Source organism: Artemia franciscana, chromosome 18 (assembly GCF_032884065.1).
Source record: "Artemia franciscana chromosome 18, ASM3288406v1, whole genome shotgun sequence".
NCBI classification, from domain to species: Eukaryota; Metazoa; Arthropoda; class Branchiopoda; order Anostraca; family Artemiidae; genus Artemia; species Artemia franciscana.
The window spans coordinates 34899648-34922226 of NC_088880.1; the positions used below are offsets into that span (position 1 = coordinate 34899648).

The window sequence follows — 22579 nt, forward strand, 5'->3', positions numbered from 1 at the left end:
TAATGGCACGTTGTTCACTTAAGTAGCCAGCGTTGCTTTCCATTTTTATAGCACTTGGTATTTACCAAGTGACATATAGCGATCGCAATTGCTGCCCATCTGTCTGTGTGGCGGTCCCGGCTTTGCTAGTTTGGGCACTTCCAGATAAGCTAGGACAACGAAAGTTGGCAGGCGACCAGACCAGATTAAAACTAGAAATAGCCTCTTCCCCGATTCGACCACCTTAGGAGGGGGACGGGGCGAGCAACCGATATAGTTGAGGAGATATTTATTTGTCAATAAAACAAATGATCGATCTTGTTAAGTGTGGTTGCTGGTCTAGGGGTATGATTCTCGCTTAGTGTGCGAGAGGTCTCAGGTCCGAGTCCCGAACCACTCCAATTTTTACATGAAGAAGATCCGAAACTAGATACGTGATCAATATAGCGATCGCTGAAAGTTGGCAGGCGTATCAGGGATCGGACCAGATTAAATTAGAAATAGTCTCTTCCCCGATTTGACCATCTGGGGGGGGGGGGAGGGAAGCGAGCGACCGAGATAGTAGAAAATAATTTTATTTGCCGATGAGACAGATGATTGTTCCTGTTAAGTGTGGTTGCTGATATAGGGGTATGATTATCGCTTAGGGTGCGAACTGTCTCAGGTTCGAATGCCAGACCACAACGATTTTTACAGAAAGAAGATCCGGAACTAGATACGTGATCACTGAAAGTTGGCAGGTACGTCAGGGACCGGTCCATATTAAATTAGAAATAGTTGTTTCTCGATTCAAACATCTGGGGGGGGGGTGAAAGGACGGTTAATTTGAAAAAAATGCGTATTTTTAAATTACGAACGGGTTATGGATCTTAATGAAATTAAACAGTTCAAAATAGGGATGAAACCTTTATCTACTTAATGATATTTGATATTTAGAATGACCTCGTGTTGCAGAGCTCTCATTTTAAATCCTGAACGGATCCGGTGACATTGGGCGGAGTTGGAGGGTGAACCAAAAAATTTGGAAAACGCTTAGAGTGAAAAGATCGGGATGATCGTGGGACCAACGTCACAATATCGAACAAGAAGAGACTACAGGAACACTTAATTTTCAAGTTTATCTTTGCAATAGTTGCCAATAAAAAAAGAATAGGAAAATCGATACCAAGTTTAATTTTAGGTCCTGACATAACAAGTGCCAAATGAGCTCTTGACTCTTCCAGCCTCGTCACAAGTGTCATGTGAGCTCTTAGCTCTTGTTTTACGTGCAAAGCTATCAAACTATGTTCACTGTTGGCTAGGGTTGCCATTTTGTTTTATTAATAAATATTTCATGTTCATTCTTTTCAAAATTCCGTAACTATTCAGCTCAATAAAATTAATAACAAAAACCCTCCCTGTTCAGAATAGAAAGCTATATAGATAAGCAAAAAGTAATAAAAAATTCCACCATACATTTATTTCTGGAAAGGCCTCGTGCAGAACACATTTACATCAACAAAGCCAAGATAAACTCCTAAGGGAACCATAATCCAAGGAGGAATTATTTGATCCTATGCTAATCAGGGGAAAAGGAGACATAAACTTATAATGGTGTTGTGACTCTAATTGGCATGATAATGGTTAGAACAAATGTGGTGGACATTAGGGATTTATGACTATTTCATTGACCAGAAAATGATACTGAATTGCACAAAAGGGAAATATAGAATAAAAAACTAATTAAACTAATAGTGTTAATGACGTAAAAATCCCTAAATAGAAACTCGACAGTACTAGTTTAGATAAAAAAGGTCTGATAATTGGTGTTGTAGAAGTAGTTTTAAGCTTTGAAATTTAACAAAATATGACTTCCATTTAGCAAATGCCACTACAAACTCAAACCTAAATGGCATTAAACATTTTTTTTTCAACTAAAAGCAAGGAACAAAATTAAAACTTCAACGAATGGAGATTATTCCGTATATGCTGGCAGCTTCTCCCTTGTCAGTCCCTCACTTGCTACGCTAAAACGGCCCTTGTATTTCGAGAGTCAGTGTTATAGAATTGGCTCAAAAAGTCAAACATTAGCGTAACGAGCGAGGAATGGAGGAGTCCTCATACGCGGAACAAATTCAATTCGTTTTAAGTTTTAATGTTGTTCCTTACTTTTAGTTAAAAAGAAACTATTTAAAAAAAATTAATTTCTGATCACCTCGTAAATAACGCCGAGAAATCCACCCCCCCTCCATGGAAAATTCCCCCCCCACCCTACAAAAAATTACTCCCGTTTAAATCTACTCGAAGAATTCCCTCCTCGCTGAAAACTTCCTCAGGAACGACCCCTCCCCGAGAAATTTTCTTTGCTTTCACTAGAAAAAAGAGGCTCGTTTTCTATTTAATTTCTGATAGTTTTTCAAATCATGCCGGAAATACCCCCAACTCTCAAAGGAATATTTTCCCTAGAAATCCCCCGCGAAAAATTTTCCACAGCACAATGAAAAGTTCCTCACATAGAAAATTTCTCCCGCGGAAAAATCTTCCAGACAATTCCCTCCCCACTGAAAATTTACCCCAGACAATCCTCCCGGATTTTTTTCTCCATAAGTAGAGCTGAGTCACCAGAGAAAAAGTAAGACAAATAAAAAGAAACTCCTTATATGAATTCTGGCAACTTTCCCCGTGTAAATCCTCCTTGAAAATCCCTCTTTATACTTTCCTTCCTACAGAAAACAGCCCATGTGTTTCGACTGTCAGTCTAAGGAATGACGTCTTTAGCGAGCCTATAGCTGTTTATGGACGGGAAATTTCACTGTTTTAGATATAAAATTGTGTGATTTGATTCGTTTAGTTCGATCGAAACTAGAGACAGATTCTGTGATTGTCAGGGACGTTCACCTTAATAGTGGTGCCACTACTCCCATTCCAGGTTATCATTCTGATAACCTGGATGATTACACAGACCAAATTCAATGTCCTCCTCAAAATTCTCTGAAAGTTTCAATTTAATACCCCTGACTATTCATGAATCACTACAAATGCTACTTTATCAACCTGGATACATATACTATATTTTGAATTAGTTCAACATCCACTGAATCTTCACCTAAATACCAATAGAGGTCCTTACCGAGTTATTGCAGATACGTCTTTCTGACAACTGGGATGCATACAGTGATTTTTGATTAAGTTCAACATACACCTCAACAATCACTCTGAAAGTTTCAACTTAATACCCTTAACCATTCCTGAGTATTCATGAACCCTTACAAATACTATTTTATCAGCCCGGACACATTTACTATTTTTTTGAATTAGTTCAACATTCATTGGAGTTATAACTAAATACCAATAGTAGTCCTTACCAAGATATTGCAGATACGTTCTTCTGACAACCAGGTTGCATAGAGTGTCTTTTGATTAAGTTCAACATGCCCCTCAACATTCTCTGAAAGTTTCAAATTAATACCCTGAACCGTTCCTGAGATGGTACAAGCACCATTTTAACAACCTGGACGCACACAGTATCTTTTGATTTTGTTCAATACCCCCCTCAAACTACCCTGAAAGTTTTATCTAAACATATAGCCGTTCCTGAAATATTACTGATATACCGTTTGAAAACCGGGATGCATATTGTTGAATTTTCATTAAGTTCTACATATCCCTTATCATTTTGAGAGTTTCAATTTAATGCCCCTAAATGCTACTGAGATATTGCAGACACACCATTTTGACAACCTGGATGTATATGGTGACATTAATATACATCCTACACATTCATATTATTAATATTGTACATTAATATTAATATCCTAATCGATATTTCCTGAAAATTTCAACTTATGTATTATTAACAATATACATTAATATTAATATCCTATTCGATATTTCCTGAAAATTTCAACTTATGTATCACAGCCGTCCTGAGATATTGCAGATACGCCTATTTGACAACCTGGATGCATATGGTGACTTTTGACTTAGCTTAATATTCTAATCGACATTTCCTGAAAATTTCAACCTATGTGTCACAGCCGTCCTGAGATACTGAGATACGCCCGTTTGACAACCTGGATGCATATGGTGACTTAGCTTAATATCCTAATCAACATTTCCTGAAAATTTTAACTTATGTATCTAAGCTGTCCTGAGATATTGCAGATACGCCCATTTGACAACCTGGATGCATATGGTGACTTTTGACTTAGCTTAATATCCTAATCGACATTTCCTGAAAATTTCACCTTATGTGTCTAAGCTGTCCTGAGATATTGCACATATGCCCATTTGACAACCTGGATGCATACGGTGAGTTTTGATTTAGCTTAATATCCTAATCGACATTTCCTGAAAATTTCAACTTATGTATCTCAGACATCCTGAGATATTGCAGATACGCCCATCTGACAACCTGGATGCATATGGTGACTTTTGACTTAGCTTAATATCATAATCGACATTTCCTGAAAATTTCAACTTTTGTGTCTAAGCCGTCCTGAGATATTGCAGATACGCCCATTTGACCAACAGGATGCATATCGTGTCTCTAAAGTTCGACATCCCCCTAAACATTCTCAGAATGTTTCAGTTTAAGACCCTTTTCTACCTGTTCTTGCAATACTAAAGATATGCTGTTTTTACAAACTGGTCTTAGTCAATTGGTTTAGTTTAACATCCCCGTTAGCATTCCCTGAATGTTTTAACTTATTACCAAGATTAGTGCCTAAGATCAATATAGATACGCCCACAAACGAATTTTGACAAACTTAATGCTCATGGTGTCTTTTGCTTTGGTTCAAGACCCCCCTTAAAATTTTCACTTTATGACCTTAGCCATTCGTGGGATATTTGAAATAAGCCCCTTTGAAAACCCGGATGCACTACGCCATTTGGACAAGCAGGATGTACTTATTCTATTTTATCTTAGTTCAACAATCACAAGTGTACTCACTGTCACAAGTAATCGCAGTAAGTCGCTTGCTAAGTCTTGCTAAGTCGCATTAGAAGTAGTGGCTCTGAAAGTTTCAGGTTAATAGACTAAGCCTTTCCTAATATTTCGCAGATACACCCTTTTCGTAACCTAGATGCACGTTGTGTCTTTAGATCTAGTTCATCATATTTCTTAGCATTCCATGAAGTTTCACCTTAGTACCCTTAGCCTTTTTGGACACACCTAGGATCAGACATTCCCCCTCCCTTTCTCAATTAAAAATCCTCCATACGTAAAGTATAGGCATATTGTATAATCATCAACTAGACTGCCATTCCTAGGGATTCCAGTCTTTAGAGGATCTTCACACATTAAATTATGCATTACACATATATTATGCATTCATACATTTAAACATTAAACATACTTCAATATGCTTCAACTTCACACTTCAACAACATACTAAACATACAGCAACATACTTCAACTTCATACATTAAACATTATCCTCCACAAGTATATTCAAGAAACGTATTATCCTCTTGTAACATCTCCTTTTTTTCAAGTTTCTTTTTCCTTTTAAAGAAACGTATTCCTATTAAAGTATCTTCATTTTTTTTTCAATCGTTAGGATTATTACAAGTAACTATTAGGACATTTTTAAATTCTCAGTGTCAGCCCTGCTTAACGGGCTTTCACCAAGAAGCCAAACTACCGTTCCCAATATTGGCTTGTTTTAGTTCATAATATAGAAATAGTAACTATTCCAGAAAACAAATTCTCCCTGTTCTCCGAACCTCATAGCGACGTAAATGTAAATCTTTATTCATTAGAAAAAAAAAAAAAACAAAAAACAATAATATTAGCTAGTCCCTGAATACAGTAAACAGAGCTTTCCTGTCCCGTATACCAAAAAATATTACATGAGCATAACATAAGCATAAACATGAGCATATTATTTTTACAAGCGTGTTATACTCTAGAGCATACTTCATATTCAGATACAAATGCTTTCCCCTTTATATTTCAGAGATTTCTTCCTCATACGTCAAGCATACTTGACCTCTTTCTTACGAAAGCTAAAACTAAAAAAAAGTTAACTTTTCTGTGGTAAAAAAGGAATGAGCAAGAAAAAGTTCAAAAACACTACCTTTTTTATTGGTCCGTAACCTTCGAACTCTCGTCTCAACTTGGTTTCAGACGTATCATAGTTCTAAAAGAAATTTATAATTAGGGACCATTTAGATAATAGGGAACTAATTATGATAAGGTTAAAACTAGACCATGAAGTTTTATAAGGAGAAAAATAAATGTTTTATAATATATAAAATATAAGTCTAAAATATAAAATATGGTATAAAATATAAATAATTATTTTAAATTATAAAAAAGCCTGGGTAGTACGAGTCCTGTCAAAGAAGTGAAAGAAATTTTTTTCTTTGCGACAGACAAAATTCACAGAATGATTATACGAAATTAAAAGAGTCAAATAAGGAAAAAAAAAATGATTTAAAATTAACACTTTTAAGAACTGGCGCAAAAACGATTTAACGAAGGAAATGAAATTATTTTCATACTTGACTTCACTAAAAACGCTCTACATAAATGTATATAAAGGAGACAGAGAGGCAACTCATTCCGTCGCCCTTAATAATAAAGAAAATGAAAAAAGTAATTAAACTTCAATAGCTCTCACGGAGCACAGAGATAAAGAATAAAAGAAGAGAAGACAAAAAAAATAAACTTCATTTTATAAGAGAAGTGTCAAACAAGTTATTTGAACTTTGAGAGAGGCCTCCACCCCTTAAGGAAATCAAACAAAAACGTTTATATTTTTTTTTAAATTAATCCAATTGAAGATATTAGAAACTTGTTAATAAAATATCAAGAGACAGTTTAAGCACAAAATACCGTGACAAGACTTATAATTACGGATAGAAAATGATGGGATTGAGATAGAAAAGGATTAAGATAACCTAACTACAAAAACAACCCTGACTATCCATCATAGAAGACTCGAGCAAGACCAATAATCGAGGTTTTGTAAACAATATCAATATATTTGAATATTTCTACAAAACTCTCACTTCGTAACAAAATAAAGAAAACTTAATATGAACCTTTAAAATATCTTATAAAAAGAATCCCAAAAATAATTTTATTTCTGTAGAGGAGTTTTTAGTTGCGAGTTATTTTGCTGATTTTGGTTTAGTTTTTCTTCTTTTTCGAAAAGATAATGGATATGTAGGCAAAATAGATACTGATATAAAAAGAACTCGCTTCAGCTACTTGCTTTGTTGATCTTCAAAACAAAAAGGTATTAAAATTGTACGGTCCTTTTCCAATTGAAACAAACAAGATTAATATTTACCTTTTTTTTCTTTTTTTTTAAATAGACCCTTTGCATCAACAATTTTTTTTTAGTTAAGTGCTGTAATTTGGGTCTGAGGATCTTCGAGGGTCAACTCAAAGAAACTTCAGATATGTGCAGTAGTTGTGCAGTAGTATATCAGAAAAAAAATACTAGCAAAAATAAAAAAAAAAGTTTAAGGCAAAGGAAAAAGACAATAAAAACGAAGTACTTTTTAAAGAATAATTAAAAAGGCAGAAACAAAGACCAGTTAAAAAGAGGGAAACAAAACACATCTCAAAAGGCCAAGCAAAAAGAAAAGAAAAAAGAGACGCATAAACCGGCCTGTATTTTGTCAGTTGGTCTGATAACCCAAATACCATCGAACTTGAATGAAAAAGGGTTTTTAAAGAGTTTTGGGTAAAGAGCGATGGAAGGCCCCTCCTCTCATACGGAATAATTTCTGTTTGTTATAATTTTAAGGTCGCTTACTACTTTCAGTCAAAAAAGGTCACTGATTTCATTTAATTCTTAAACAAAGCGCAACTTTATATTTCCTACAATACTGAATTCGGCTATGCGACTATGCAGTGCTATATCGTAATATACAGTAATATATCGATTTTCTAGTACACCATACGAGCTCAGAGGCAAATTGTTATTATTGTAGGAAAAGGAAAGTCGCACTTTGTATAAAATCGATATATATAGTACATAGTTTTAGGCGTTTCACCCCCCCCCCGGAGGAAAATGTACCCCACTGAAAGAAAATTATCCCTAAAATTTTTATCACCACTGAAAATCCCCCCCCAACAATCGCTACTTGCAGACAACTCCACCGCGAAATATGCCCGTATGCTTCCCAATAATAAATACTATCTGTAAGCGAGGGTGAAGGTAGATGTATAATCCCCAGGGTCGTAACCAGGAATTATGTTTGTGGGAGAGGGTATTTTTCGAGGAGGGTGGGTACAAAAGACACTTTAAAAACACATCAAAAATGTGAAACTGATATCTGATAGGAGACTACCCTACCACGGGGGGGGGAGATAAATTCCGGAGGGTGAACACCAGTCATCATAGTATATAGGCAACTATGGGTTCAATTAAGACACCAAAAATGTATTTTTCAATAATCCGGCGAGGAGGGAATACTCCTTCCAACCCCAATTGGCGGCACCGATTTCAACTATAAAATATTACAATGTAATAGTTGTAATAGTTACATTACAATGTAACTATTAAAAGCAAATACCTTACTTCCATTATTAACTTTTTAATACAAGGAACAATTTAAAGACGAATTTGCATGGCAAATTCTTTGTTAAAGCTGATAGAAACAAATAAAATAAAGCCAGCTGCATTTATCTCACAGTTGTTAAAGCATTTCAAATTTTTATTTTTAGCCCTTGCAATGGAAAATTCTTTGTTAAAGCTGAGAGAAGCAAATAAAATAAAGCCAGCTGCATTTATCTCACAGTTGTTAAGCATTTCAAATTTTTATTTTTAACTCTTGCAATGGAAAATTCTTTGTTAAAGCTGAGAGAAGCAAATAAAATAAAGCCAGCTGCTAAAGCAATTCAAATTTTTATTTTTAACCCTTTGTCAACTGCTGAAATATCAACTGGTTGATGCATGAGTTAGAATTCAGTACGAGAATGCAATGACGAAAAAAATAATTTGAATTTCAGTAACTTGGGGCGACCACTACTTGGAATACTTGGACACTACAGGAACGAAATAAAAAACAAAAACAAAACAAGAACTTGATTTGCCTTTAATCAAATTCTGCAGTTTTTTAATGGATTTCATGCAGTTTTTGGGCATAGTATCTTAAAATTTCGTCCATTCTGCATCACTAGCAATCAGAGTTAAAGAATAAACAAAAAAGAAAAAAACTTTTGACAATTCAAATAACTGTCTACATCCAACATATTTAGTTAATTAGTTCGATAAGTTCTCTTCTTTCTTAATCACACGAAATAATTTGCAAAAAAACATCCTCTTTTTACTTTAACTATTACTTATTTAACTATTACTTTAAAATATGTATTCGATTCCTCCGATAGTCTCAGGATACAAATTTAGCATAGTCCAACCTCCAGAAACATCAAATGTATTAATCAAGCCAAGAAACCGTTCCATTTTTGTTCCTTTGATTTCTTGAAATTTATAGCGAAAAGTTACCAAAACTATCCAAAAATTAGCGAAAAGTAGTATGTGTAATAACTATTTTTTTTTCTCGTGCATCATAGTGAAGGAGAAATGCAAAGAATATATAAAAAAGCAAACTGATAAGATTACTGGGCGTGCCATCATGTTATAAATTAGCTGTTGCAATATTTTGTTAAATCGCTACTCCAGAGTAATTGCTGACTATTAAAAAAGGTAATCATATTAATTAAAGGCTCTTAACATAACTAGATTATGCCCCCTGGGACCAACATAGTTCAACTACAAGAAGGTTGTCATATCATAGAGGAGAAATGCAAAGAATATATAGAAAAGCAAGCTGATTATAAGATTATTGGGCGTGCCATCATGTTACAAATAAGCTGTTGCAATATTTTGTCCAATCACTACTCTAGAGTAATTGCTGACTATTTAAAAAGGTATTCATATTAATTAAAAGGTTCTTAATATAACTAGATTATGCCCCAATAGACCAACATAGTTCAATTGCAAGACAACATTTTTGTAGAATATTTCTCTGATTTTATTATGGCATAGAATATTGCAATTTCCTTTAATAATAATAAAAAAAAAATTTTACCCACAAAAGAACTATAGAAGTATTAAAATGTGGAGTAAAAACAAAAAAATACTCTCAAAAAATACAAAACATACAAAAAACGAAAAATAATGACTATAGAATTTCTTTTACATAAAATAAACACACACATACATACATAAAAAAACGAACTATAGAGAAATTAAAAAAAAACATTAAATACAAAAAAGAAATGGAAGTCACAAAAAAAGAAAGAAAGAAAATAAGGTCAACCAACGAAAGATAACTATGGATTTTTTTACAATATGATTATGTGGAGAAAGCCCTTCAAGAGCAGTACCCCCCTGTGTAGCTTTTCCAACTTTAATGTTATATCAGGTATACCATACTTACCAATTAGAATCCGGTTATGTGTCCAAGGAGGAATGAAAGGGAGAAACTTACAGTACCTGAAATAACTACTCCGGATCCCTCTTAAATAAATCTTTCTCAGGATGGATAAATTCCTGCCGTATAAAGGACAGACAATAAAATAGTTCCGAATGACAATTAAAGTAAACAATATAGCGAAAAATGAAGATCAATATGTGCTATTTTGTCATGGTCTTTAACTTATTCTGATGCCAAATACCTCCATTCAAGGGAGGAAAAAGAGGCGGAGGGTAATTCCACTACTGGTCTGAAAGACCTACGGAAACATATTGACCAAAAAGTAAATTATTCCCCCCCCCCTCCTCCCCCTAATATTCTGACATGTTTGGACCATCTCTGGTGAAAAGATGGGCTACAAAACATGAAAAGTACAAAAAAAGGAAAGAAGATATAAAAAAGAAAAATACATGTATTAAAAAGAAAATTTTTAAAAAAGAAAGGAAAAGAAGTACCTACTATTCTAGCAACAAATAAAGTCTTGAAAGAGTCCATCAAAAATAGAAAAACAATAGAAAAATGTAAAAAAGAAATAAATATATATATATAAGAAAAATGTAAAAAAGAAATAAAAAAGAAGGGAAAAAAGAACCTACTATTCAAGCAACAAATAAAGTCTTGAAAGGGTCCATCGAAAATCGAAAAAAAAATATAAAAAAGAAATACATATATATATATATATATATATATATATATATATATATATATATATATATATATATATATATATATATATATATATATATATATATATATATATATATATATATATATATGTAAAATGTAAAAAAGAAAAGAAAAAAGAACCTACTATTCTAGCAACAAATAGAGTCTTGAAAGGGTCCATCGTCGCTTCAGCATTGCTATGAGGGTCCCCTGAAAAAGAAAAGAGATACCAATCAATTCTACAAATCAATAGCTTAGAACAACTTTTTTAGCGAAACATATTCAATACACAGGGAAATGGAAGCTTTCTGGGAGGTTGTAGAGAAGGAGGCTTTGAATAGATTAGTATAGAGGAGGAGCAATAGTAGCTGTGTTGGCCTCAGGCGGTTTGGTGCTGTGATGAGTTGTTAGGTAGTATGACAGAAGGGCGCCCTGTAAACAGCTAGAAATATGTTTGATAACGAAAATTGATAGCAAAAAGCTTTAAAAAATCTTATTGAAAAACTTATGAAGTAAAGATTTAGAAATGGTTTATTTGTGAGTTTAGGTAGTGTACAAATAGAGTTACTAATTCCAAAATCTTAAGATGTTGGTGTACCATTGGGAAGAGAGGTGTGATTAAAAAAAAGCAGGAGGGGGGGATTCCCTGATGCCACTAAACTAAAATATTGAAAGAAGACACTGGGAATAGTTTCCTCTTGGGTTTTGATCACCGTTTTATAGAATAGTTCTCTGAAACCCGACAGAAAATCCCTCCCTAAGGATCAAACCTGTGTACATCTGTAATTATGCACCTATTTTAGAATACCACATAAGCAGGATTGGTTGTATCAGCCACAATAAATCCCATGACTATTAACTTGTACTTTTAAGCTGTTTAATTACCCAGTCTCAGAAATACGGAAGGGTAACCATTAATAAATAAATAAAATAAATATATTCGCAAATTTGATGGCAGGCCGTTAAGCCTCTACAAAACAAAAATCTTAATTTGCATTTCTTCTAAATTTGCATAAGGAGAAAATGTCACTTGAATAATATTCATCAACTTCCTTCTTGAATGTCCGTAGGTTTGTGGAGCAGATTACTCTTTCTGGTAAGTTGTTCCAATGCCGAACAACTCGGTTGCCGAAAGTCCATCGGCCGATGTCCTTGTAAAAACGTTCCATACTCACTTTGTACTGATGTCCTCGGAGATGATTTTTATTGAACTGCACGATTCTCTGGGCTGGTACGTTATCATAGGCTCCATTGCAGAGCTTGTACATTTCCATAAGATCACCACGGTGGAATCTATAGGCGAGGGTTGGGATTTCAAGCTTTCTAAGCCGCTCTTCGTAGGGAAGGAAGCGTAACCTGGGAGAGAATTTAGTTATCCTCCTCTGAACATTTTCGAGAGCATCTATGTCCTTGTTGTAGTATGGTCTTGTAGAACAATGTCCATACTCAAGAATCGGGCGGACAAGGGACTTATAGAGCGTAGCAAGCATTTTGTCGTCCTCGCACGAGAAGTTTCTTCTGATAATACCAGCAACTTTGGAAGCCTTCTTGACGACAGCTTAATATAGAAGGGTGTGAATTTCGGTACTCCTTACGTGGTGCAAAAAAAAGATGCAAGGCTTTTGATGCTTGGTGAGGTGATGGAAAGTGCTTGACCATTAACTGGTGAAGTGAAAAAGTCTATTAACCGGTCTGAGAAGGTCTAATACCCCTACCCCCCCCCTTCCAGCCTAAATTCATTCTCATGAAATAGAGGTGAGCCTTTCTTCACTTGTGTTGTTTTTTACTTCTCCGAACATATATATCCAGACACATCTAGAATAGTAATAACAAAAAAAAGCGAGTTGAATGGGCAAACTGAAGGAACATAATGGATGACTTTCTTTCTCTCCATGATAAATGTGACACTGTCTGTTTTGGGTATACATACCAGATCTGGTTTTGGGTTTACGATAGTGTCTAACATAAACAGTTTCATTTTTGCATAAAAAAAAATCACACAAAATTTATTACAAAAGATGTACAAAATTTCATAACAAAATTTAATACGAAAAAAATAACTCATTGTCGGATAAGGCCTATTAGACCCTTTACGACCCTTATCCTTTAACTCTCATTGTCAGTAATATACAATCAAAATTAACCCAATTATTTCCAATCCGGGGGAAATAACAAAAAATATGAGGAATTTTATACTTTTATCTTGCATTAAGACTTGGGCTATGCAAAAAAAAAAAAAAAAAAAAAAAAAAAAAAAAAAAAAAAAAAAAAAAAAAAAAAAAAAAAAAAAAAAAGGCACCGTCAGGTCCTATCGACCAGTTAGGATTAAACGTCACTTGGAATGGAATTAATCGAAATTTTATATTTCCAAAATTTTGTTTTGCACTAGTGCTCCAAAAAATTTTCAGTATTCTTTAGTCCAGCTTTCCTGACTGAATTTTACACGGACCATTGTCTGCATGCGAATTTTTTGTTTCATCAAGTCTGGTAAAATGATAATTCACGCTTGTACATCGAAATACCACTTATCTAGAATTTCAAGTTACACCCTCGCAAATCAAAACAAGAGGGAGTCCTAAGACGGTTCCAAGGAGGGGGAATCCATCCACCTTTCAGTGAATCCCGAATCCACCTATCTTTAGGTATTTTTCTTTTTCGATATCTATTAGTAAACAGAAATAAATTAATTCTAGTACAAAACGATAAATCAGTGTTAAATATTCAAGTCAGGTGTAGTAAGAATACACGCTTGTGCATTGAAGTATCCGTTTTTGGTATTTTAGTTTAGACCCTCGTCACCTCGAAGAAGAAAGCCATCAGACGGTTCTGAGGATGGGCATTCTGAAACCGCCTTGCCTTCAAGTAATTTATCTCTTTTTGTTTATACCCAGAATAAAACTCTCGTTTTCCGGTTCCCCTACAACAATAACATAACATACATCCGAGCCCGTAGATGAGAAATTGATGCTTATTATTACAGATGAAATCATTTATTATTATTAAAAAAACAACACTCAGATTCTATGGAAAGGTAGTATGAAAGTACACATTTGTACATATCAGTTTTTCTGGTATTTTACTTTATTCCCTCAATGACTTTCTGCTTTTTGTGAGGAAAATTGACTTTTTGCAAGGAAAGGGGGAGGAGTGTCAATTCTACCAACAAACCTTTGTTTTCTGTCCCCAACAGCAATAATGCTACATTCACCCAAGAGCATGAACCCAAATCAATGTCTATGCCAGATATTTTTTTTAGTCAGCAGATGGGGCTTGAATGAGGTGTTCATTAACCTGACAGGCAAATAATTGTTTTCCTGTCCCAATGAGAGACAAATACAGCACAGTTTTATCAATGAGCTGCAGATAGATATGAGACAAGCGTTCTAACAAACGACGAAGCTTTATTTTTGGAGATGTTTCCAATTTATTGGTATAATTAATTTGTTTACTTCTTCCGGAAAAGCCAGGTCAAATAAGGTGCAATTTTAGACTTTCTCCAAGGTCCTTCGACGAAGCCCAAGCGCGTGTATCATTTTACCAAATTGCGGAATAAATAAAGGACTGGGTTTGCAGGCCTTTCAAATGCAGGATACTTTAATAATAATAAAAAAGCTTGGCTTTCGACCAGCATCTACAGCATTTGCAATTTGCTGGTTCAGTTTGACAGTCATTCTAGTGTTCCACACACGAGTGGCCAAGCTAATGTCCATCCAAGGGCCCCCTTCCCTCTGTGCAGCCATGTGCCTCTGCGTATCCATGCTAACATCTGTCCTCTCAGTAGACGTCATCTCAGTTCCAAATAAATTCAGTCTTTAGTTAAAAAAAATTTCATAAAGGCAGAAAACTTAATAGTTAGAAGCGGAAAACAAACACATCATGCGTTTCAAAATTAGTAGCTCAAATAACGAAATCACGCCATTTTATCAGAGATTAAATAAAGAGGCTGCTTCCTCATCAACGCCCCGCTCTTTACGCTAAAGTTTGACTCCTTCTCTCAATTCTTCTTTTTAAAACAGTAAAAAACTTTAGCGTAAAGAGCGGGGCGTTGATGAGGAAGCAGCCTCTTTCATATACGAAGTAATTTCTGTGCGTTTTAAGTTTTAATGTCACTCCTTACTTTCAGTTAAAAAAACTTGTTTTTTTATTTAATTTCTGAACGTTTTTGAACCAATGCATGTTTTGATTTTGGCTCTCCGCAGAGGAATAATCAAAACGAAATTTGCATTTTTTTTTTTTTTTTTGGCTCAATGGCTTTCTCATAATTTTGATCGAATGATTTTGAGAAAAAAAGAGCGGAGGACGAAGCCTAGTTGCCCTCCGATTTTTTGGTTAATTAAAAAGGCAACTAGAACTTTTAATTTTTTACGAATCTTTTTATTGGTAAAAGATTTACGTAACTTATAAATTAGCTTACGTAAAGAACTTTTGTATTCTCATGTTTTTATTATATATATGAGGGGATTCGCCCCATCGTCAGTACCTCGCTCTTTACACTAAAGCTTAAATTTTATCCCAATTCATTAAGAATGACACCCTGAATCACAAAAGCCGTAGAATAAGTAGTTGAAATTACTAAAAATACTTTAGCGTAAAGAGCGAGGTATTAGAAGGAGGTGAGCCCCTCATATGGGTAATAATTTCTGTTTGTTTTAAGTTTTATTGCTGTTCCTTACTTCCAGCTGAAAAAGCTTTTTCACATTTATTTTTTAATTGTTTTTTTTTTTAAATAATGCTAGTAAATCCTGCTCTCCCTTCATGGAAATTTTCTTCTCCCATTACAAATTCTCCAAGGAAAGTTCCCCCAGCATATCCCCCTCTTCTCCACCCCTCCCCCAAACCAAAAAAAATGCTCCTGAAAACGCCTGTATACTTCCCAATAACCATTACTATATGTAAGCAAAGGTCAAAGTTTGTAACTTGTTGCCCCTCCCACGGGGACTGTGGGGGAGTAAGTCGTCCCCAAAGACATAGTTATAAGGTTTTTCGACTACGCTGAATAAAATGGCTATCTCAGAATTTTGATCCGTTGACTTTGGGAAAATAATTAGCGTGGGAGGGGGCCTAGGTGCCCTCCAATTTTTTTGGTCACTTAAAAAGGGCACTAGAACTTTTCATTTCCGTTAGAATGAGCCCTCTTGCAACATTCTAGGACAACTGGATCGATACGATCACCCCTGGGAAAAAAAAAAAAAAAAAAAAAAAAAAAAAAAAACAAATAAACACGCATCCGTGATCTGCCTTCTGGCAAAAAATGCAAAATTCCACATTTTTGTAGATAGGAGCTCGAAACTTCTACAGTAGGGTTCTCTGATACGCTGAATCTGATGGTGTGATTTTCGTTAAGATTCTATGACTTTTAGGGGGCGTTCCCCCCTATTTTCTAAAATAACGCAATTTTCTCAGGCTCGTAACTTTTGATGGGTAAGACTAAACTTGATGAAACTTATATATTTAAAACCAGCATTAAAATGCGATTCTTTTGATGTAGCTATTGGTGTCAAAAATCCATTTTTTAGAGTTTTGGTTACTATTGAGCCGGGTCGCTCCTTACTACAGTTTGTTGCCACGAACTGTTTGAAAACATTTGGTGACAAAGGGTTACGGGAAACAAAATAACTAACTAGTATTTCAAGTGATGATATCAATTAATATCAAATGACCAATTCAGTTTTCTCGTTATTTGTCATGTTTTTCTTTTTTATTGAACATTTCATTTAAAACAGCAAATTGATCCCAAACAACTAAAAAAGCCAGATAATACCACTAGATCTACAGCTACAATAAATGCAAATTGACACTACATGATATTAATATTAAATGGTATCAATTGATATCAAATGATATCAAACTGACACCGAATAATAAAACCAGTTTTACTGGTTGTCATTAAGCTCTCATAAATCGTGCAGCTGTTAAAATTAGTAGCTCAAACAATGAAATTAAGCTGTTAACTTCGGCAGAAATTTGAAACAAAACAATTAATTTAGCAACAGTAATAACTATTGGTGAGCTTTGGGTTGATTCGTTACCACATAATTAGCCATTATTATCAATTAGCCATAATTAGTCATTATATTACTAATAGCACTCGGTCTCTCAAGAATTTATTAAGTAATATATCTAGATTGGTTAGGTAACCAATCTAGATTTAAACCAAGATCATTTGATGAATATGAATAACGTTCCTAAACTGGATTAAACTTGGTAATCTAACAATCCAGTCTCTGATGAAGTTGCAAGCAATAAAAAGAGAAAATACAAAAAATTGTGGTTTTGCACAAAGAACGAAAACGGTTTACCATGAATATTTTTTCAAAACAAATCAATTAAAACCTACAATCAGTATTCAAAGATGTCAGGCACTAAGAAATAAGGGCTCATATTTTACTTTATTTTATTTTAACGAAAAACTAATTAAAATCAGTTTTAAGTTTAAACATTAAAAAATTTAAAGAATTCCCTGTTCCTGTCTGCAAAAGAGATCTAATGACTTCATCCAGACTCCCGAAAGAGACAATTACCATACTAGTTCTAACAACCCCAAAGAGTTGAATTGACACCTGGCAACTACTTGTGGAGGCTGTCTTGACGACAAGCATTTTGAATCAGAGCTCATCCTCTACCAAGGTGGCTGAATAGATCCTTGACTAAAAAAAGACAGAGCTAGTACAGCAAATGCTACATCTGACAAGTTCAGTCAACATCCCACAAATTTTCTAATATACCTTGATGACAAGATAAATTGGTTTCTCACCCCCAAAAGGCAAACCTTGATGACAAGAATTTAACCCACCTTGATCCAATTGGTTTCTCACCCCCAAAAGGCACACCTAGATGAGAAATCATCACTTTCCACCTAGTGCAATTAATACTTGTAGATTCCATCTGACAGGTGTCCTCACGGGAAGAGTTTAGGACCCCCACCCCCTATCCCAACAGACATCAGTTTGAGTATACAAATTAAACATGTTGGCTGAGCAATGGTGAGGATATGTAACAGTTTGAAAGGCTAAAAAATCCATTAAGCTCTAGAACAAAACTTACTATAGTACCATCTATTGGAATAGGCAGCAAATTTGAATAGTACAACTTACACATAGCAATTTCCTGTTCAAGCTTATAGGCTACTTGTTCAGCCTTTTCTCTTCTTTTCCTCTCTACCCGCTCGACCTTTGTCTCACCACGTGTGGGTGGAGGTGTTTCTTTTGGATCCTGAAACAGATTTTTTTTTTTAGTTTTTGCGATTAATGAATAAAACTGCAATTAAAAATTCATCTATATGATTCTTAACTTACCGCAATTATTCAAATACGTCAGTACTTAAATTTACCGTTAGTGCTCAAATATGTTTTTGGCGCTAAAATCTGAAGGCCAGGCAAGGTAAATCTTAATTAATACAAGTAGTTACAACGACTTCAACTTCTATTTTTTAACAATTGAAAATAATTAAATAAAATAAATAGCACTTTCGCAATGAAGAAAAACCTAAGAGGGTTTGCGGTCGTGCGAAAGTCCACATAACTAAATTAATTGTTTAATTAAAGAACATAGCAAAATAATTGATATTATAAAAAAAGATGAAATGAAACTAATAACAAATCCAGTCTTCATCGATCATCAATACTCATCACCCCGCCCCCACCTTGCACTCCCAACTCCACCTAAATTTGCCTCATTTTAAAGAAAAGGAGGAAACCTCCTTTTTTTAAGAAAAAGGAGGAAAGTGGTCCTAGAATTCGAACGGAAATTAAAAGTTCTAGTGCCCTTTTTAAGTGACCAAAGAAATTGGAGGGCACCTAAGCCCTCTCTTACGCTCATTTTTTCTTAAAGTCACCGCCTCAAAATTCTGATTAGATCCTTCGTCAATACCTCGCTCTTTACGATAAAGCTCTTTTTAGTACTTTCAAAAGAGCTATTCATTCTATTAAACGGCATTTGTGATTCAGTGGTCATTTTTAAATAATTGGAACAAAATTCGAACTTTAGCGTAAAGAGCGAGGCATTGCCGAGGGGGCGAACCCCCTCACATACGTAATAATTTTTGTTCGTTTAATGTCGCTCCTTACTTCCAGCTGAAAAAGCTTGTTTTCTTCTATTTAATGATTTGATGAATTGTAACCGTAAGCCATAATAAATAAGGCTAAATTCTAAGGAACAACAATTAACCCTATTAATTAACCCATACGTTATTCTTAGCTTTGAGACATGCACAAGGGTATGTTGACCGCAGACAGGGGGAAAACTCCTACCCGTGAAGATCTGATCTTACCAGAAACGATTTTTCGGGGGAGGGAGGGGGTTGTTACCTCGAATGATTTGGAGAAAAAAGATTATATAGCTTATTCCCCTTGACTGTCCGGATATGGACCCCTTTTGCCGCTCCCCCAATAAAATACTGGGGCTACGCCCTTGGATCTTACATATTTTAATTTTTGATTAAAAGAGAAATATGGAAATATTTCTAATTCAACTGTATTTGATTTCTTTGTTCACACTGCTTTAAGAATTTAGTCCAAGCCAAAATTAATTTTATTTAAACTGTTTCTGTTGCGTTACCTTATTAAATTTTAGATGAATTACGGACAGAAATGAGTGAGATAGATCAATAGAATACTGCATATTTCCTGGGAATCCGCAAAGCCAGAAAAGTTTTTCAGAGAGGGATAATTTCTTGACAAAAATTAGGGACAAATTAGTTGAAGTTCACGAACGATATCAACTAATCAGGAAACGAATATAAACTCAGATAATACTTGAGCAAATTTTATTAAGGAGTGAATTCTATTTAGAATGAAAAATATATATAAAAAAAAACAATAAGAGAAAGTGCCTTTTTTTCGAGGCCACGTTTTTAGAGAAACCAAATTTTCATTTCAACATTTTATTGTGCATTGGGGTCTCCATGGCCCAAGGAACTATTAATATTCAAGCCAATAAGAAAAAATAAATCAGTCCTGTCCCCAAAGTAAAGTAAAGAAGTAACGAAGCATTAGCAATAATAATAATATGCTAATGATAATAATAATTAATAATAATAATAATTGCTAAAAGCATTAGCAATAATAATAATAAATAAGTCCTGACCCCAAAGACCCATGTCCCCAAACTGAGCTTTTTTTGTACACAATAGAGTCCTCTTCGTCCAACGCCTTGCAGTTTGAAGTTCCAAGCCGTTCAGAATAATAATAATAAAAAAAAAAAAAAAAAAAAAAAAAAAAAAAAAAAAAAAAAAAAACAACAACAAACTTTTAGCCGTTTTTTTTCCCCATTTTTAGATAAATCAGTGCCATTTTTCCAGTTTCTTTTCCCTGTGTATTGAGGTCCCCATGATCTCAAGGAATTAGGGAATAACTATTTTGGCCCTTCTTTGTCCTTTTGCCAGGTCTTGCTTTCGAAATAAACAAACTTTTGTTCTATTTTCCCTTCTGCATTGGGATCCTATAAGCCCAAAAACTAAAGGACACAAGTTTCTGCCAACTGGGAAAATAAATCTGACCCTTTCTTGAGGCCCGTGCTGATAATTTTTTTTTTGTATATTATGTTTCTTTTGGCACAAGGACTCCCGTGAATTATACCACAGAAATTTATAGGCGTGGTTTATGAGCCTTTTCGAAACCTTTTTCACCCACTCTTGGGCCCCATTTCTGGGGGAACAAGTATATATATAATTTTAATTTTCCTTTTGAACTGGGGGTCCTCCTAGGCCAATAGCTTAAGGATATAACTTTTGATTCAATTGAAGAAAAAAAAGCTTTCTTTCTTTATATCCCCGGTGACAAAAATATCTAATCTTTTGATTATACTAAAAAAAATGGCTGTTTCAAAAATTCATTGGGATATAAAGGTCTTAGGAGGGTAGCAACAAGAGCACGAGAAGGAGGCTGGTTACCCTCCAATCAATTTTGACAATGTATTTTCATCATGTAGTATGGATACTTACTTTTAGCATATATATTATCGTTAGGCTATGCTCAAAACAGAAGAGCACATATTATATTTCCAAAATCGAAGGCAGCACAATAGAGCTGCCTGAGTAAAGAGCGATGTGGGCACACTGTATTATTTTCTCTTTCTTTTTTTTAGACCAGGGCACTTCGTATCGAAGGAGTTGTCGCAGAAACTTCAAAAAGAGCTCATTCGATTGGAAATCCAAAGAGCCAGTGCCCTTTTTAATAGTTGAAAGTCATTGCAGGATAACTAACACCCCTCCAACGCCCACCATATCATCAAGCCCATCCCATCTAAATTTTTAGATAGGCATTTTGTTCAAAGTAATTGAAAAGTCTGGAAATTATGTCTTTGAGGGTGGCAACCCGACCAAGAGCCCTCAGGGCAAGCATTAGAAGTTATGTCCTGGGGGCATATAAGGTATATATAGAAAGGGTGATAATAAATACTCTCGAATGGACTCAATTAATTGGAGACCAGTTGTTCTAGTGCCCTTCTTAAGATTCAAAATGATCAGAAGGTGGATATCCCCCCCGCACCTCGTATTTTCCCGAAATGCATCTGATAGAAATTTTGAGATGACCATTTGTTGTAAAACTTTGAAAACAGATTATTCGATTGGAAATTGAAAGGGCAATTGCCCTTTTTAGTAGCCGAAAGCGATTGGAGGGCCACTAGTCCCCCTCCCTCATCCACTATTTCCCCAAACACATCCAATAAAAGTTTTGAGATAGCCCTTTTGTTCAACGCAATTGAAAGGACAGGAAGTTATGCCTTTTAGGATGACAACCCCCCACAGCCCCCAGGGCAAGGTCAGTTATGCCCTGGGTGCATACAAGGTACACATAGAAAGGGTGATTGTATAACTTCGGAGGGGAATCGTTGGATTGGTAAGAAGAAGTTCTACTTCTCTTTTTTAAGATTCAGAATGATCAGAGGGAGGATAGCCGCCCCTCCCTTCAGAACTCGTATTTTACCGTAATGCATTTGATAGAAATTTTGAGATGGCCATTTGTTTTCGTAGAAACTTCAAAAAGGGCTCATTCAATTGGAAACTGAAAGAGCTAGTGTCCTTTTATTATTCAAAGGTGATTGGAGGGCAAAAGACCTTCCCCCCTACACCCATCAATTCTCAAAACGCATGTAATCAAAATTTTGGGATTGCCATTTGGTTCAGTATAGTTGAAAGGTCTGGAAATTATGTCTTTAACAATCTCTATACCTTCTCAAGAGCAGAACATAATTTGCACTTTACTGCAAAAAAAGGCTGTGGATTGTCAGTTTAGTATATATATATATATATATATATATATATATATATATATCCATTATTATAGATCTCCATTAAGCCAAGAATGATTAAAAATAAAGTCAAATAATCTTCCAAGCATAAAACTACCACGAGTCACTATCGACAAATAAATGAAACTCAAAACGAACAGAAATTACTAGAAAATAGCCGAGTCAAACTCAAAACGAGCAAAAATTAACATAATTAGGGCTGATAACCCCTATACCTTGTCAAGAACAGAACACACTTTGCACTTCTGAAAACAAAATACGT

The 22579-nt window shown here is 34.8% G+C and overlaps 1 protein-coding gene across 1 annotated transcript in view; it reads right to left on the minus strand.

Annotated features, from left to right (window-relative positions):
• The window catches only part of LOC136038930 (U1 small nuclear ribonucleoprotein 70 kDa-like), a 73287-nt gene that overhangs the window by 41351 nt on the left and 9357 nt on the right, over window positions 1–22579 (minus strand). Inside the window, exons 2-4 of the mRNA XM_065722437.1 lie at window positions 18162–18279; window positions 11213–11277; window positions 6042–6104 (exon numbers count right to left, since the gene is read on the minus strand). Coding sequence (XP_065578509.1) covers window positions 6042–6104; window positions 11213–11277; window positions 18162–18279 — 246 coding nt within the window. The remainder of the gene's footprint in view (window positions 1–6041; window positions 6105–11212; window positions 11278–18161; window positions 18280–22579) is intronic.